The sequence below is a fragment of the Corvus hawaiiensis genome, chromosome 11 (genome assembly GCF_020740725.1).
Source record: "Corvus hawaiiensis isolate bCorHaw1 chromosome 11, bCorHaw1.pri.cur, whole genome shotgun sequence".
In the NCBI taxonomy this organism is placed as follows: Eukaryota; Metazoa; Chordata; class Aves; order Passeriformes; family Corvidae; genus Corvus; species Corvus hawaiiensis.
The window spans coordinates 7583301-7600216 of NC_063223.1; the positions used below are offsets into that span (position 1 = coordinate 7583301).

Here is a 16916-nt window from a genome sequence, read left to right on the forward strand (position 1 = left end):
AGCCTTTGTCAGTCACCTTTTCCTTAGCCTTTGTGTTTCTGTCATGTATGTGTGGGAAACACTTTCCAGGGTTTTACCTGTTGTTCTACCTGGTCACTGGCACGGGCACTTCAGCCCCAGCCCAGGCACTTCCCCAAGCTGGCCCTTGCTCCAGAATGCTTACCATCATCTGTCCCACCTGCCAGAATAGAAGGGATGTCCTGCTTGCCCAGAGCCCATTCATCTGGAGGAGGCTGTGAGCCAAAGCTCTGCTGGGGTGTCCCGTTTCACTCTGAAATAACCCCTGAACCCCCACGAGGGGAGGGGCTGCACAGTGTGTGAGTTGATTCTCTGAGCCCTTGGGTTGTATGCCAGGGAACATTGTCTTTTCCACGGCAGGGAGCGTTTAAAGCCTGTCCTAGAAATAACAGATTTGCAGAGACAGCTGATAGAAAAGCTGGCACAGGTCTTTTTTCTAACAGCAGCAAGTCCGTATGAGTTTTTGGGGCGGTTAGGGCTTGGAAATATTCCTGGATGAGAATTCAGCATAGAAGCCTTCACTCAAGGGTTCCCATTTCCTACCAGAGAAAGGAGTGAGGGCTGTGTTTTGTTGTGGAGCTCTAGCATGTAGTGCTGTGGCTTTGGGGGTCTTCCCAGAGCCCCTCCTGATGCCTGAGATGGGACAACATGGCATTTCTAGGTGTCCTGATACTATTCCAAAAGAAAGCTTTCTGCAGGGCTCTCCACATGATGGCTTTATAGGCCACCTGTCTTAGATTTAATTATAGGGCAGTAAAACAAAGTGAAACTTTTATATAAATGAGGTTAACAAGCAGCTGCAAAGCCAAAAACTTCTAGAATCAACATTTATCCTGTGTTTAGTCACCTGCATTTCATTGGCCTGATTTTCATTGGGATATTGACATGGAGTTTTCCTCTGAGGTATCAGTGCCGACTGCCACCAATACATCCCACACACAGTGGCTCCTCACTATGGTTAAGCAGGAACGAAGCATTGCATCGAAATCTATTTGATGATGCAGCTAACTGTTATAAATTAAAAGCTGGTGAAGTGAATGCTTTAGGGTGAGGGTTAAAGGTGTGTCAGTCAGTCTGCTCCATGCAAAGTGAAAAGAAACTGGGCAAACTGTTCCCAAACTCCCTGCAGAACATAATGGCATGTTGTGATTGATCTGCTGGATGTACAACCAGATAGGGGAGCATCTCTGTGTAAGCAGTTTAGGAGTAACTGGAATTATCAATAGCACTGGTAATTAGCTGATAAATTATGGCGTAAAAGTGTAAACTTTTCGTGTGGGTCTTTTAGACAAAGTGCTTTTGAACCTCTCTGAAAGGTCATTTCCTCCGTGTGAAGTGAAAAGAATTTTGCTGATGAAGCACTGTAAATCAGCTTTGTACGTGTGTCTGGCCCATGGTACCTGGGGTGGAGGAGCAGGAGAGGAAGCGGCTGACTTCTGTTTCCTCCAGTGCTAACGTAGTTGGTTTGGATAGTGAGCACCACGCTTCCTCTGCTACCACACCTCAACTTTTCATTATGAAAAATGCTGACGACAAATTGAGATGCCTTTTTCCTTATCTTTCCACAATGATGAAAAGCAGTGCTGGAGTGGTGAGGGAGGGCACAAAGCAGGCGCTGCATTGTCAGGGCAGAACTTTGTTCCACACCAGACAGACCCCAGGAGTGATGCTCAGCAGAAGCATCTCAGGTGTTCTTATAGGTCAGGGCTTTTCAAAGAGAGCTTGAAAACCCGTTTTGGAGCACACTGAATATGTGTCTGTGTCCCTTGACAGATTTAAACTTGTGCACTGGGGATTACCAGTCACCCTGGAAAAGCTTTGCTCTGGCTGCTTTCATCCAGCTGTTTTTCTTTTTAAAGGGATCTGATCTAAGGCAGCGATGCTGCTCATATGTCACCTGCAGAGCTTTGGCTGTGCTGAAACTCCCATCATATCCAAACCTGGCACGTGGAGGTGTCCCCACGGCTGGGACTTTGGGAGAGTCTTTAGGAGGGCTGGGAACAGGCCTGGCTCTGGGCACTGCCTCCTGACAGCTTAAAGTTAAACTTGGCTCTGCACACTTCCAACAGCAGCTTTCCAGAGCTCTCCTCCAGATATATTTCCATCTGAGCTCATGATATAGCGCTTTCTGTTTGAGAGAGTTCATTCAAACAAAAATATGATTTTTTTTTTGGTACCACTTCTCCCTCTTCCCTCACTGACAAACTTCACAACCAGACTGTGAACTTCATCTCATTTCCTTAGGGGTGTCATGGTGCCAGTTTCAAACAGTGCCTTCTATTCACAAACCACTTGGGCTTGTATAAATATTTTTCCTCTTCGATGTGACTCAGCTCACAAAATACGTTAGATTTTGAATGTCGCTGGCATCACTTCTCAGAGGCAGAAAGTCCTGTACAAAGGTATCACTGTATGAGCGTGCCTGGATAAATCTCCATTTTGGCCTTTGCAGAGAGGCTGGCCAGCTCACTCTGACTGGACACAAGCTGTATGAAAAGGAAAATTAAAAGTGTTTCAGGCACATGCTGGTTTTTCCAAGCTTCATTTTTGTCCTTCTGAGTGTTTATCTCTCTGTCACTCCTTTTTGCTGGCATTGTCACTGCAGCGCTTTGTGATCTTGGATGGACTGTCCATGTGCTTAAAATAGCACTGTGCTATCTTTGTCCCCTCATTTTCTGAAAATCAGGCCACCCCTTGTGGAGTCTGCATTGCTCTTAAAACCTCTGAGTCATAATTAGTGATTAGTAATTCTACTAATCTTCTGTACAGATGGAGGCCAGTTCATTCTCAGAGACTGCAAAGAGGATAAAGCTATCAGTGCTGGAATATATTAGCTTAAATAACCTCCCACACACAAATACACATGTACACTTTTCCCCACTAATTGATCTGTCATTCATTTAAACATGCATCAGTGATGTGTTGGGGAAGGAGATGGGGAGAGTAAGTGTCCTCAAAAAGCTGAAAAGAGCCTGAACATGCTGGTTTCAGCCATAAAAAGTCATCTTTGACAGTCCAGGCAATGCTAGGATTAAGACTGTGGTGTTTCTGTGGTTGCTTTTCCAGCTGATGTGGGGTAGGTGCTGTCCTGGGGGTGGTGCCCCAGTGCGCATCTTCCTGCTGGCCATCAGGAGAGTGGTGCCAGCAGAGCTGGGAACGGGGATGGAGGAGTCACTGCAGTTCCACCCATGGCACTGCTGGTGATGTGCTGGTTCCTGAGCATCCTGGCTTTACCTTTGGTTGGGCCGGTGGTTTCCAGGCAGGGAGATGTGGGCTGGGCAGAGGGTGTGAGGTTTGGAGCAGGGTGGTGCTTGTTAAGCCGGAGTGAAAGTGGCAGTAATTCCTCTCTCACATCAAGAAGCACACTGCATCTGTTCACCTTGCTGGGAGGGCTGGGGTGCAGCTGGGGTGTGCTGCATTCCCTGGAGGGTCACCCTTCAGTGAAGGGTCGTGGCACTGCTATCCCCAAACTCAGCTTGTTCCTGCCTCAGAGTTGCAGAGATTTCCCTGTGCTCAGCTCCAACAGCTTCCTACCTCTTACAGGTGTGCTGTAATTTTTTAAACTCTAATTTTTTTAATTAAAAAAAAAGTTATCTGTACAGCTGAATTATGCAGCCCTGGTCTGTGTTTGTTTGGAAGTCACAGATCCTCTGAGGAGCTGTGCTCTCCCTTCTCCAGCTATTCCTGTCCCTGTGGTTATCCCAGCAGGGCAGAAGCTGGCACCACCCAGGTAACCTTCACGTCATTTCTCTAAGGAAACATGACTCACTGTCTATTTTCCGTCTTATTTTTGGGGCTTTGCAGTCTGTGTTTTGGAGACAAATGGAAGTTTGTTGCTCTGAAATCCTCTCCCCAAACTGTCTTGCTGCCACCCCTTAGGCTGTTGGTGAAGTCTGGACCAGCTGGCTGGACCTGACCTGGCACCCTCCTGCCTGATGTGGGGCCAGCTTATGGTTTTTTCATGAAACCTGTGATACTGAGCATGGAGAGGAAACCTTTTGTAGTCTCATGACTGTGAGAATGTTGGCTTTTACAAAATAACTTTGGGAAAAAAGACAACTCTTTGTCTGCAGCTATTTAAGGGGTGGTTATTTGATCAAAGCTGGTTCTTCTGAATTAAACAAGGAGAGTGAGACACCTCTGGCACCTCACTGCATCCCAGGTGTCTGGGGTAGCTGCCTTCTGGAGGTGTCTGGATTGATGGTAATTTGGGGAGGTGAGGGGAGCAGGGCTGCCTCACCCTGTGTGATGGGTAGACCAGACAGTGCTGCTTCTCTCCCCAGCATTGTTGGGAAGGCTCTGTCTTTATACAGTGCTCTGCAGCTTCATGGAACCAGTTGTTGGCCTCAAACAGTGGGTACAGAGCCTCCTGTTTGGGGGACTTTATCTGGGCCAAGGGGCCTCAGAACCTCTAAGAAGAGGGAGTTCCATCTCTGAGGTGTTTTTGTCCAAAGTGTGACCCATTTTCACTCTGGGAAAAGCAAGTTAGTTTGTTCCAGGTGTTGAACTTAATTTTTTTTTTCTATTAGAAGAAATCCCTGGGTTATAAAAATTGGGGTGGGAAGGTCTTCACAGCTTGTCCTCTCTGTACATAGTGACTGCTCAGTTGAGAGCATAAATAACTGAACAAGAGCATTCAGGTTTTTGAAGTAAATGCATGTGTAAATTTGAGACTTTGTGCCTCTTGTGTACCTGCCCGAAGGTCAGGTTGGAATTCTGGAAGTTGCAGCTTCCTGGACTTGGGTGCACAGTTCTTTGTTGTTCTGTTTTTTCGTTTTCAGTGAAAGCAGTGTCAGCTGTTTGAGTTTTCTTTGAGGAGAGCTGTCTTTGTGCGTGTGTGGCACCTGTGCTCTGCCTGACACAGTTACACAGTTTGTGCTGCTGCGTCAGAGCCGGGGGGTGTGTGAAGCTGTGTGGGTTGATGTGCCAGTGGGGAAGGAATCCGGGAATCAGAACAGAACTCAGTGTTTTGCACACAGAGAACAGCCTGCAAAGGGAGCAGCAGACCAGCAGGCAGATGATTTACTCCTCTACCAGCAGCAAAGTGCACTCCTGTAGACCCAGGAGCAAATTCAGAGTGGTGGCCAAGGGTGTAAACTGTGTCCACACTCTTGGTGTCCTGCCCAGAGTGCAGCAGCTCACATCAGAGGCAGCAGACCCGTGCTTTGGAAAGCAGTTTGGGAAATCCAGTGGAATGCTGCACCCGGGGGTGTCTGTTGCAGGGAGGGACTGTGGGGGTGTGAGCGCATGAGGTGAGGGCAGGTGGGCTGAGAAGAGGAGCTCTGGTTATCTCTGTGCCTGTATCCCTTCAGATGGGTTGGTCCCCACTGCCACAGGGCTCAGCCTTGCTCCAAGGGGTTCAGACTGGGGATGGATTGAAGTTTTAGTGCGGTGCCAAGTCTTTACACAAAGGCCCCTCCTGTCCCCAGATGTGGGTGGGTGGAGGAGCTGGGAGGGGCGATGGAAGCTCCCAGCGAGCACAGAACTGCCAGCGTGGGGGTCCTCAGCCATTGCTGTGACACAGGGACCATGATCCCACACCGAGGTGTCTCACTGCCCCAGGACTGGCACCTGTGCTATGCTTTTGGTCAGTAACTGCTGGTTTTTCATTCGGTTTTGTTTTATAATAAAGGGGTTAATATTACAGACAGGGGAAAAAAAAAAAAACAACCCACAGTTGTAATGCTTTCCCATTTTTAACAATCCCATTTCAACCCCTTGTGTCCCCTGGCTCACACTGGAAGGGCTTTTGTTTCTGAATCTGTAATCAAAGCAACAAAAGCGAAGGTCACTTCCTTCAGATTATATGGCAACGGAAGAAGTCCGGGATCATGTCTCCCTTCTTCCCCCAGCTCGAAAGTAGAGAAAACATGAAGGCTTAGTGCATGCACACTGGGAGTACTTCTTGGGTATCTCCAGTCCATTTAAACCAGCAGGGTGTGTGACGTGGAGGTAAGAGGCTGTATTTTAATTTCTGATGCTTAGCAGTGACAGATAATGTTATTTAGTGCTGTTGCAGTGTGTCCTGAGTTAAACATCGTGCAGAGCTCAGAGCTGTGAGCCCCGGAGAGCCGGCAGCCAGAAAGCAGCACAGAGCAAAGAAAGTTTGGGTGGTGTAGGGTGAAACCTTTCTGCTTGCTCTTCTCTTTGCCTTGAAGGATCAGTCCATAAAAATTGCTCTGCATCTTTTGCACTCCATTGAGGAGATAAGGGGCTGTTTGTTTATCCCAGCATTTACGGCTGCTTTTTCCTGCCTTTGTTGTAAGTGCTGCCTTGGCTGCTTTAGGAAAGGGCTAAATCCAAGCTGGATCCTGGTAACTTTGCTGCAGCTGGAGCAAAGATCTATAACTTCTGGTTGGAGAGAAAACCTCTTTTCAGAGATTACCCTTATGGGCTGCTCTGAGATATGATTTAACCCGAACAAAGCACAGATTCATGACTCCTGAGAAAAGGCGGTCGGCGCCTGGTACAGTAACTCCTTTCAGCATGCAACTATTAAATATCTCCTCATAACGTCCCCTCCCCTCTCTCCCCCCAAAAAACCCTTTTGAAGAGGTGGCCTGGAGATGCAGCAGTGCACACAGAGCTGGAAGGTAACGGCTGCTGAGAAAGAGCCTTTGATCCAAAGCACTTGTTTTGCTTTAAAAGTGAAATGTGGAGCCATCCAGATCAGCCCTGCCGAGTGCCTGGCAAGGTGCTGGCACTGTGAATGTTGGCTCCTTGCCTCCACAGATACGCTGCTCGCTGTCTGCTCCAGCCCATACTCACTGTTGTGACTTCTCTTGGTTCATTTGTTTGCTCTTTGCAATTTTTTAAAGAGTTGCAGATTTAAAGGACTTGTGCTTTAGCCTTCTTTTTAAATTATTTTTCACCTCCTTCTTATCTGCTGTCCATCCAAGGCTGGCATCTGGGTTTCCTGAGAGGCTGTTGCCAAGCATGAGTGGCTGGAAAAGTCCAAGGAGGGATGCTGGGTGCAGGGACCTGGATGGGGCACGAGAGGAAGAGATTCAAGATGCCTTTAGAGGATGAGATACTGCCTGGAGGGGATGGTAGATATTTGGTCACGGCTTGCTCTGCCTGTGTCTCCTGCTTTGGGAGCTTTCCCTCTAAAACCCAACTCAGGGGTGAGCAGGGAGGTGGTGGAGGGGATAGAGGAGCATCCTGTGAAAAGTAATCCGAAATGGGGGAGAGGTGCAGGGCTGGGGAGAGGCAAAAAGGCATAAAGGGCAGGGTGTGGGTCTCCAGGGATGTAAAACTACTCTTCTATAAGGGTATTTTTCAGTCTTCTGTAACTATTCCTGTAACAGGGAAAGCTGAGTTTGTTTGAGTGGGTCAGGGATGGCTTCTGGGGTGAGGTAAAACTCAGGAAAAGTTACCAGAAGCTCTGCACAGAATATCCCGTGAGATTTGTGTTGTAGAGACTTAAGCAAAGAAGCAGGAGCTTAACTATTTTGCCTCCTGGTTGAGCAGCAAAGGTCAGGACAGGTCACAGGAGGGCGGGTGGCCAGCTCTGCCCCACGGTGGGCACTGCTTATTCAGGGGCAGAGGATGCTGCCGCCTCTAGACAGTGCCCCTTCATGGGCTGCCCCTGCCTTTATTCTGTCAGGTAGCACCAGGAAAGCTCTCTGATCCCACAGGATACTTTTCCCACCTGAATTCCCAAGAGACTGCACTGGAACAAAACATCTCCGTGGGCTGTGTGCAGTAATGACCTGCCTGCAGCGTCTCAGCAGTGCTGGTGATAAGCGTGTCTCCGGCAGACACGAATTTACTGGCTGTGTTCTGCCAAGGAAAGCAGATGTTGGATTTCATTGACTTGATATTTGTGGCAGATTTGTACTGATTGTTTCCTATTAATTTTCCTGATAGCTTTTTTATAGGATTAGCTGCAGAGTTGCCTGCCTATTCTTTTCTCGCTATTGTTTTAAATGCACTGCAAAGTGGCAGGAGTGGTACATCAGCACATGTGGAATGACATGACCTGTTTGAAAAACACTCCAGTTTTCAGCATGAGACACCTTTAAGGAGAATACTCCCGCAATAAAGGTGCTGATCCTTCAAGAGGATATCTAAGCTTTCCCCCTCTGTCAGAGGGACTCAGCATCCATGATAACACTGCCAGAGAGATCCTGTGGCTTTTGGCAGTGCCAGCAGAGGTGAAATGCTGGCTGGATGCTGCTTGGCAGCTGGAAAGCCTGGGGCCAGCAGAGCCAGGGAAGAGTTTTTAGCAGCAGTTCTTCCCTCTGCCTCCTGCCACAGGGCTGATTGTTGCCTGTGCACTTGAGTGCTTTCATTCCTGTGCTGGTGCACAGTGAACAACCCCTGCACCCTGTGTGGAATGGAGCAAAGGCAAGTACAGGATAAGCCATGGGTAGCATCAGGAAAGGCAGCCACACTGCAAGATTTCCTCGTGGGGAGGAGAGGGCTGAGGTTTTTACATTGCATGCTCCTGATAGGGAACAAGAAGCTGCAATTCTCCTGCCTATATTTAGTTCTTGGCAGAGGACTTTAACTCCTGGCTGGGTTACTGGATTTATCATTTTGAGGAAGATTGAATTAATTTGTTCCCTGGATTTTAATTTATCGCTTCTCTTTGTGTTTGTTCAGTTTCGGGGGTTTTATTACAGTGTGCTCACCATTATTTCTGAGAATTTTGGGAGAGCAGGATGAGGTTTAGAGCCCCATGACCTGCTCTGGTGAGTGGGATCTTCTAATGACCCCAGGAGGCTGTGCCTGTCATCCTGTACAAGCCATCAATAGAGTGAATGAAAGAGTCCCTTAGATTTGCCATCCCCAGCAATGAGAAATAATAGAATGAATGGGGAAAAGGAGAGTTGCATGGAAAGTGTGTTGGCACGTGGCCCTGCAAAGCCACAGTGCCTGCAGTGAGGGAGAGCACTTGGGCTGTTCCTGTGCCAGACGTTTTCACTGGCTCAGCTGGTGGGGCTTACATGAAAGTCAGTTGATGCTCTGCAGGAGCCAGTTTTTTCATCGTATCTCCAGCTCACATGGCTATTTTAGGAAGGTGCCATGCAACCCGGGGAGCCTCTCAGCCCCCTGTTCCAGGCACTGTGTTTTATCTCCAGCTCATTGCCAAACTTCAGCAGAGCCAACATTTCCATGTAGAGCATCATCAAAGGGGCATCAAAGTGCAAAGCTTGCACTTTTCTGCAGCCTGTCTCATCTAAAAACATTATTTCTGTGCACGTCATTCAGTTATGGCTTTCAGTGTCTGTCCCTGCCTGGCTGGTCCTGAGAAAGAGAACGCCCTGAGGCTGGGAATGGCTCTGTACAGTCCCTGCAGTTGCTGTGGGTAAACACCCCATGAGTGTGCAGAGCCAGGGGGGCCTCTGCAGCCCTTGGGAGGGACGGGGGTGGCACTTGGAGTCACCTGGGGAGGCGAGATTGGTCCTACAGGATGGTTTGCCAGAGCACAAAGGATGAAAGATGTAGCCAGCCATTGTGGACAATCACTGACTATTTAACATTAGGCAGACACTGGCTTCTGTTAAAGGTTAATAGTGAGATAACAAATGATTTAAGGCAAAATCCTGACCCTATTAAAATTAATGGCAAAATTAATTGACTACACTGGAGACAGGACTTCAGCCAAAGCCTTCATTATGACTTGAAGATTAGGAAGAAGAGGCAGTATGTCTGGAGACATGGTCTGCCCCCATAAAGCTGGTGGAACTTCTGCCACTGCCCTCGAAGGGATCACTGCAGGTTTATTGTGTCTGTGTGAGCCAGACTGTGGTGTCGTGGCAGGAACCACTGGCTGCCCTGGCTGGTGTGAGCAGACTGGGAAAACACAAGTTTCTGGACCCAGAGCTGACCCATCGGGCATTGCAGGAGGTACCAGTGAGTCCAGAGGGGAGGGCACTGCGCTGCTCTGTGGCAAACAAGCTGGTGGAGAGGCCCACAGTGGGGTGTGGGATGGGGCAATGCTTCCTTTCCTCAGCTCTTCACCCGTGGGAGAGTGGAGCATTTCCAATGCCCATCCATCAGTTTCACCCTGAGCACCTCCCACCATGGGACACTGAGTGGTGGCACCTACACTCGTCAGGGAAGACCTGTGGGTTGCAGATGGGTTCCTCAGAACGTGCATCATGGTGTCTTTGAAGATCTGTGCAGATTCTTTAAAAAGCTTCCACAGAAATGCTGGTAAAACCCCAAACTTCTGTCTGTTATTTTTCTGCTTATTCCGTAAAGTTCTGAGCGACTCCAAGTGCTGGAACATGATGAAGCTTTGCTCTCCCAACAGACACACCAGGAAGCTCTGAGGTCATTTAAACCATTATAAGTTTTTCCCTCTTCCCCCCAGCTGCATGCAGGCCCCTTCCTTCCAGAAGGACAGGCAAAGGCTTTTATTTTCCTGAGTTGTGCCTGGTTAGGGCAACTCCTTATTGCAAGACATCCTTGCACGTGATTTCACATTTTGATCAGGCTGTGCACGTTCAGGGGCCAGACATAGCTGGCTGGTTGTACCAAAGTTAGTGAAGCACTGCTGATCTGAGGCAGCTGAGGAGCTGATCCTAAATGCCTTCAGAACCAAAGAAAAAAACCCACCTAAATGCCAGTGAAAATCTGAAGTTTAGGGACTTCAGTATTAAGCTTTGAAATCTCTTGTAGGCTTTATGAGTTACAGAAGAGAGGTTTGGATAAAAACCCAGAACCTTTACAAGAAATTACTGGTGACGCTTTAATGGGTGGTTAACTGCAGCTCAGGTAGGGATTTGGACATGAAATCCTTTAAAGTTCCAGGCTGGTGCTCTGGGCTTGTGCACCTGGAAAGCAGTGCTGCTGCCTGTGAGTAGCTGCCAAAAGCAGGATGGAAGCATTTTGGGATGTCCTCATGGCACAGTCTTTGTGAAACCAGTGTGCAAAGGGACAGCATTGCCTTCTGGGAGAGGGAATTTTGCTCTTCAGCTTTTTGTTATCTGTATTAGTTCCTTCAGTGCTCTGACTGCCTGAGCCACTGTGGTGTGGCTGTTTCAGGAATAAATGAGCCAGTTTTTATAATCTATGTACTAATGATGTACCACAGTCCAATTCCTCACTTTTCAAAGTGCAGGTTTAAGGCTGTGTGCTGGCCATTTATTTAGGGAAAATGGTTCCCGTTTCTCTCTCATCACTGGATGCATCAGTACAGGTGTTTTTTCCTGCCTATAAAATACCTTTTGGAACCATTCATCTGCTAATGAAGTTTAATTTCACGTGGTTACCCTGCCAGGAGCTGATGGAAATAATGTGCACAGTTCAGTGCAGATGGGAGCAAATCCCTGGTGTCACACACGGATGTTTCCAGGAGCACCCAGGCCTGAACAAAAGGGTTTATCTTGGAAGGAAGGAAAGAGGAGAACTGGGGGGGAGAGGTTTGCTCCTTCCTAAAGACTTCTCATGGAATTCAGGGTATTAAAGGTGTGAAGCCTTGCTGGACGTAGGTGGGGGTGGTTTTAAAGCTCCTGCTGATGGGTACTTAGGTGGCTGCAGGACCCTGGCTCGGCCACCCTGTCCCTGGGCAGGTCACACTTTCCCAGTGGTGTGCACACGTGGGCTGCTGAGCCCAAACCATGGCACTTCCCCAGGGAGAAGAGCTGGGATGCACGCACAGAGCTCTGAGCTCGTCACTGGCAGACACAGCTGCCAGTTTTGTCTTAATTATGTGCAGCTTACATATCATCCTCTCTTCTTTTGCCAGGGAGTTTTTAGGGTTTGGGATTTTGTTTTTGGCTTTTCCTAGACCTTAAAACAAAAAAGGCTTAAAAATAGAAGTCAGTGACAGATAGGCCAAGTGACTTCTTTGTAACTTGCCCAGTTCTGGGAGGAGAAATCTGACCTGGAGGGAGTGCAACACATTGGTTTTGCTCCTGACCCAAACCCTTCATGATTCTCCATTCCTAAGCTTCCCTTCAGGAGATGTGTTATTCTGACAGCTTTTTTTTTGGCTTAAGGGTTTGGGGTTTTTTTTGAGATTTCCTGTTTACACCCTGTCTAATTACTCTTTTCTTTTTCTCATTTTTTTCCCTAACGGGATGACACACATGGATGTCTAAAAATATTGCATGTAACAACCAGCTTTGCATAGGGAGGATGTTTCTGTCCAAGAGAAATAGCACAAATATCCTGCATGTGCTTTTTCCCAAATAAACATTCAGGCTCAGGATATTGTAGGGAATTGGTCTATGTAGCCAAGAAGTAGGGTTTTTTTCTCTGCATTGCTGATTTTCTTCTCAAAGATGGATGTTGTGGAAAATCTGCCTCAATGATTTTAGGTGGAGAATTTATCATATTTTTGTCACAAAAAAGAGAGGGCAAAATGTTGTTTCCTCCCAGCTAATGAAACCTTTATGATAATGGTAATTTGCTATGTAGAATTACAGTCTCATATGCTTTAGTTTCCACACATGGATATTCTGAGAATTCCTCTTTTTTTTCCCTTCATTATCTGCCTCTTTTACTGAAGATCTGTGTGAATCAGATTCTTGCTGACAGCCTGTAAGTTAGGAGAGCTGCAGTATTTTGATATAACTGTGTTTCTGCATTGGACAGTGTTTGTCTCCTTCCAGTCCTCTCCGTTTCTGAGGTTTTGTTGCTTAGCTGCGTACAGAGAATACAAGTGACTTTGGGAAACAATAAAAATCCAGGATCCCAGCCTCTCTGGATGGTTTTGCCAAAAATAGGGCTGTGTAACGTCTCTCTCCTAATTTCCTTTTGGGAATGAGATGAGACACAAGGATGCTTCACAAATTTTATGCTGCTACTTCTTTTACTGGATAATAGCTTAAATATTAGCAGGCTTTTAAAAATAACTGCTAAGATGACCAATTTAGGGGCATGTTGCAAAAATTGTTCATTTATACAGACAATGCCAAGTCAATGAGAATAAGCTGAAAACAGATGTGTGTATGTATAAATATCTCAAGACTGTTCACACCAGCTCTTGACTGAGCCAGACAGCTGTGCTCATCTCGTGATGGATTGGTCCAACACATAGAAAATCAATTATATTGTTCAGATTAGCAGGGTGTCCTGAATTAAAGATGAAAGAAAATGTATAAGCAAGGACTCCAGGGCTTTGGGTCTTTGAGGAGCCCAGTGCCGTGGGAGTTGGGACACAGCACAAGTCCCTTCCCAGAGCCTGAGGAAACAGACCTGCAAGCGGATGTGCTGTGGGGAATAAATCAAATAAATCACACCAGTGTCATTGGCAGAGTTAAAAACGAGTCCTTTGCTGCTCTGGCTCCAGGAGCTCAGTCTCCAGCTGCTGAGCTGGAGGCACCTTTCCCTCGCCAAAATCCATTGATGAAAGTGATGGAAGCCTCTTTATGAAGCTCTCCAGCTTTTCTCCAGGCAAGAGGATGGGACCAGATTACTGGTACCTGTGACTGTGCTGGAGAATTGCTGTGGCATTGCTGTGCCACAGTCATGTCACACCTGCGACTGGACATGGCTGGTAGAAGGGGATTGACACTCCAAAGCTTGTGAGGTGAGCTTGCAGCTGCAATAGCTTCCAAAGCTTTTGGTTCTACCTCCTGTACAGAAAAGGCTTGTGAAATGTGAGTATTCTTGTACATCAGAGCCCTGTCTGCACAGGGAGGCAGCTCAATGTGAGGAGAGAGTTGTCTCCTGGAGATGACCTCTCTGGTGGGCGACATTCCTGATGTAGGATGGGCTTGTGCTTCCCTGTGATAGTAATTTGGAGTTATTTACTTCTGATTATAAGAGCAGGGTAAGCCAAGTGAAGTGCTCTCTGCCCCATCAGGAATGGGGTGGGGATAACTTGGAGTGAGCTCCTGCACAGCTGCAGGAACCAGGGTGCTGGTGGCTGAAACTTTGGGTGTGCAGGAGGAGGACAAGGGCTTGGACTGTCCGGGTTAACACTGTTTTGTTTGGGGATTGGAGCCTACAGGTGCAAAGCTGGTGGTCAGACCAGCAGATTTGTGTTCCTTGCTCAGACTGTGATGCCACACAGTGAGTATCCTTGCGTCTCATCATGGGTGGAGAAGGTGTCTTAGGAGGAATGGGCTGGGGGAGTGGAGGGGTGCGAGCAGCTCTTCTCAGAGCTACAGCCACAGGCATTCCATGGGCCTGGACATTGCTGTCCTGTAGCTTTGTCCGTGTGACGAAGCGTCCCTGTGGTGACACGAGCCCATGGCCACAGAGAGCTCTGGGGATGCAGGTGGGAGCTGCCAGGTCTGTCATAGCAAAGGCATTTCACGGTGCTTTGTCACTGGGCACCTTGGCGTCTTCTGCAACTTCTTGACTGAACTTCCCAGTGCTCTGAGGAGTGGATGTGTGAATTCTGAGAAAAGATTCCGGGCATCTCAGGTTTTAAATGTTGTCTGTATATCTATAAATCAGACTTCTAAGCTGTTTCCTTATGTTGTGTCATCAATAAAATCAGGGATAATTATATCTCGCCTATCTTCAGGGGTGTCATGAGGTTTATTTACTTTTGAGGTGCTTTGCAGTTACCTTGGATAGCTGAATTGAAGCACGGATGATGCTTGGTATTTCTTTTATATTTTAATCCATCAAGATACCTTTCTTTCTCCTCAGCATGAGGCTTTGTGGATGTGTTTGCTATAATGAAACCTTTTTTACTTAACAACAGACAACCGAGGCAATTAAAACAGTCAGAAGTGATTAATGTGATTTCACTGGGTGAAAGCTAAAGCAGCTCGCAATTAAATAATGGCAATCCTCGTGCTATCTCAGAGCAACAGATGGGGAATGATTTAAAAACACTATTGGATCAGACACTTCGCAGCAGGGGCAGATCGGTAACAGTGTGTCAGAGCCAGAAATATGCTCCACCTTGAAGGGTGCGCTGATGAAATGATTAATTGATGGTAACACGCGACTTAGTTATGAGCCTGCCGTGGCAGCACTTCAGCTCTCAGGAACAAATGGACCCGGGAGTGGATCATAATGGATTTAAGGGCTCTGGGTGCCGTGTTTGGACAGCAGATAAATCTCAGGGACTGTGCTGCAAGCTGGAGTTGAGGTGGTGCAGCTTTTCCTCCAGAACCCGAAGGATGAAATGCTGGAAGTGGTACCTTGCGGGGAGTGCAGGGCATGGGGGATGATGCTCTGCAGGGTGCAGCCCCAAGGGATGCAGGGGTGAGATCGCTGCTGTCTCCGGGGTGGCACAGCCCTGTGCTCTGAACTCCTGCGTGCAAGTTACGCCACTCCTCATCTGGCACTTCTGTACAAATCCATGTTCGTAGCAGTCAGACAAAGGGAAAGGAAGGGATTTCTTTCCTCTAGACTCGCTCTGCAAACGGTCCTTGTACCGCTGTTGCTGTTTTGGTGGGCGATGTGATGCTCAGCGGTGCCATGACTTGCTAGTGCTGGGGCACAGATGCTGCAGCCCAGTTTTCCCGGACACTACAGGGAGTTGTGCCTGCAGGCGCTCATCTCTGACCTGCTTGCAGAGCTCCTCAGGAGGGCACTCCCTCTCGGCTTGTGGTCAAAGAGAGCTCAATTAGTTGGAACAATGAAGCTTTGTTGATTTGGGTGCTTGGGGCAGAAGGGCTGGCTGGTGACAGAGGCGCCTGTGTCTCGGCAGCCCTCGCCGTGCAAACGGGGCCGCGCTGGGCAGAGGTGGGAGGTCTCTTCAGTTCTACTGGAATCACGGATAAATCGTGTTTATTTTTAAGTCTTTGTAGGGCTTGGGTGTGCAGCATGCACAGGGGCAGGAGGTGATGAGAGGTGCTGGTGGCACTAGAGCTCAGCGCTGTCCTTGTCCCTGTCCCTGCGGAGCCAGAGGGATGTGAAAGGAGAAACCATTGCGTGTTACTGTTTAATCCCTCTGGGAGCCCCTGTCTAAGCAAACCACCCCCGGCCTCTGCTCACAGCTCACAATTTATAGTCGGCTGGAAGCTTGTGCTGTCAGGAAAGTGAGTTACTTTGAGGCTGGGAGAATAAATATGAAAGCCAGGTTTCCTTCACCAGCTCTCACCCGGAGAGTGTTGCAAAGCTGGTCCTCACTGACGCTGCTGAAAGGCCCAGAATTAGAACAGATATTAAATAATGTAAAAGCTTTCATTGAAATGTATTAGATTTCAAAGGGCAGATATTAAAAGGGCATAATGGGCAGCTATTTCTGAATTGCTCGCCTCTTAAAGAGAGGCAGAGTCTTAGTTTGCAGGAGGTAAATGTGACATGAAATAAGTGGTTCAGATATAGCATCAGAGGTTGCAAAGCTCATCCCATTCTTAATCCCACAGTTCAAGCACCTTCCTGATGTGTGCAGCTCCTATGTAAGAATCCTATGGAGGCAATGACTTCCAATAGCTGTCCAAGGGAAAATGTTAACTTGCTAGTAAAGACTTCATCTGCAAGGAGGGTTGGCTAGATCTGGGTTTCATGGGTCGCTGGTCATCTGCTTCTCACCAGAGCAAAAGGCTGTGGATGTGGCACTGGCCAGGCTGGCTCATCCTCACATTTAATTCTCACAGCATTTATGGGTTTTTTATCTGATCCTGAGTGCTGATAAGTACCCTTAATTCCCGCTTGAAGCTGACAGGAGCTGAGAGTGCTGAGGCAGCTCCCCAGATCGAGTCCTTGGAGAAGGACTCTCAGCTCGGATATGGAGTCAATTCCCTTATCCATCAAAATCAGACACTTGCTTCACACTGTCCTTGTCCCCAAGCCTCGTGTGCTCTGGTGCAAGCCAGGAAAGCCAGGAATCCCACCCTCCTGACAGGGCTGTGTTGCTGTCTTTACAGATGACCGAGGGCCGGCACTGCCAGGTGCATCTCCTCGATGACAGGAACTTGGAGCTGCTGGTTCAGGTACAGACCTCGCTCTTTTGGGGACTGGAAGCCAGTGCCAGATTTCTCTGCTTACTTTCTTTTAGGAGCTGAAGTGAGGATTGAAGTTATACCTCT

General features: G+C 47.9%; 1 protein-coding gene across 3 annotated transcripts in view; it reads left to right on the forward strand.

Moving 5' to 3' along the window:
• FRMD4B (FERM domain containing 4B) overlaps positions 1-16916 on the forward strand; it is a 125973-nt gene that overhangs the window by 50181 nt on the left and 58876 nt on the right. For all 3 annotated transcript variants that reach the window (XM_048315757.1, XM_048315756.1, XM_048315755.1), the window contains exon 2: positions 16755-16820. In XM_048315757.1, the coding sequence (XP_048171714.1) occupies positions 16755-16820 (66 nt within the window). The remainder of the gene's footprint in view (positions 1-16754; positions 16821-16916) is intronic.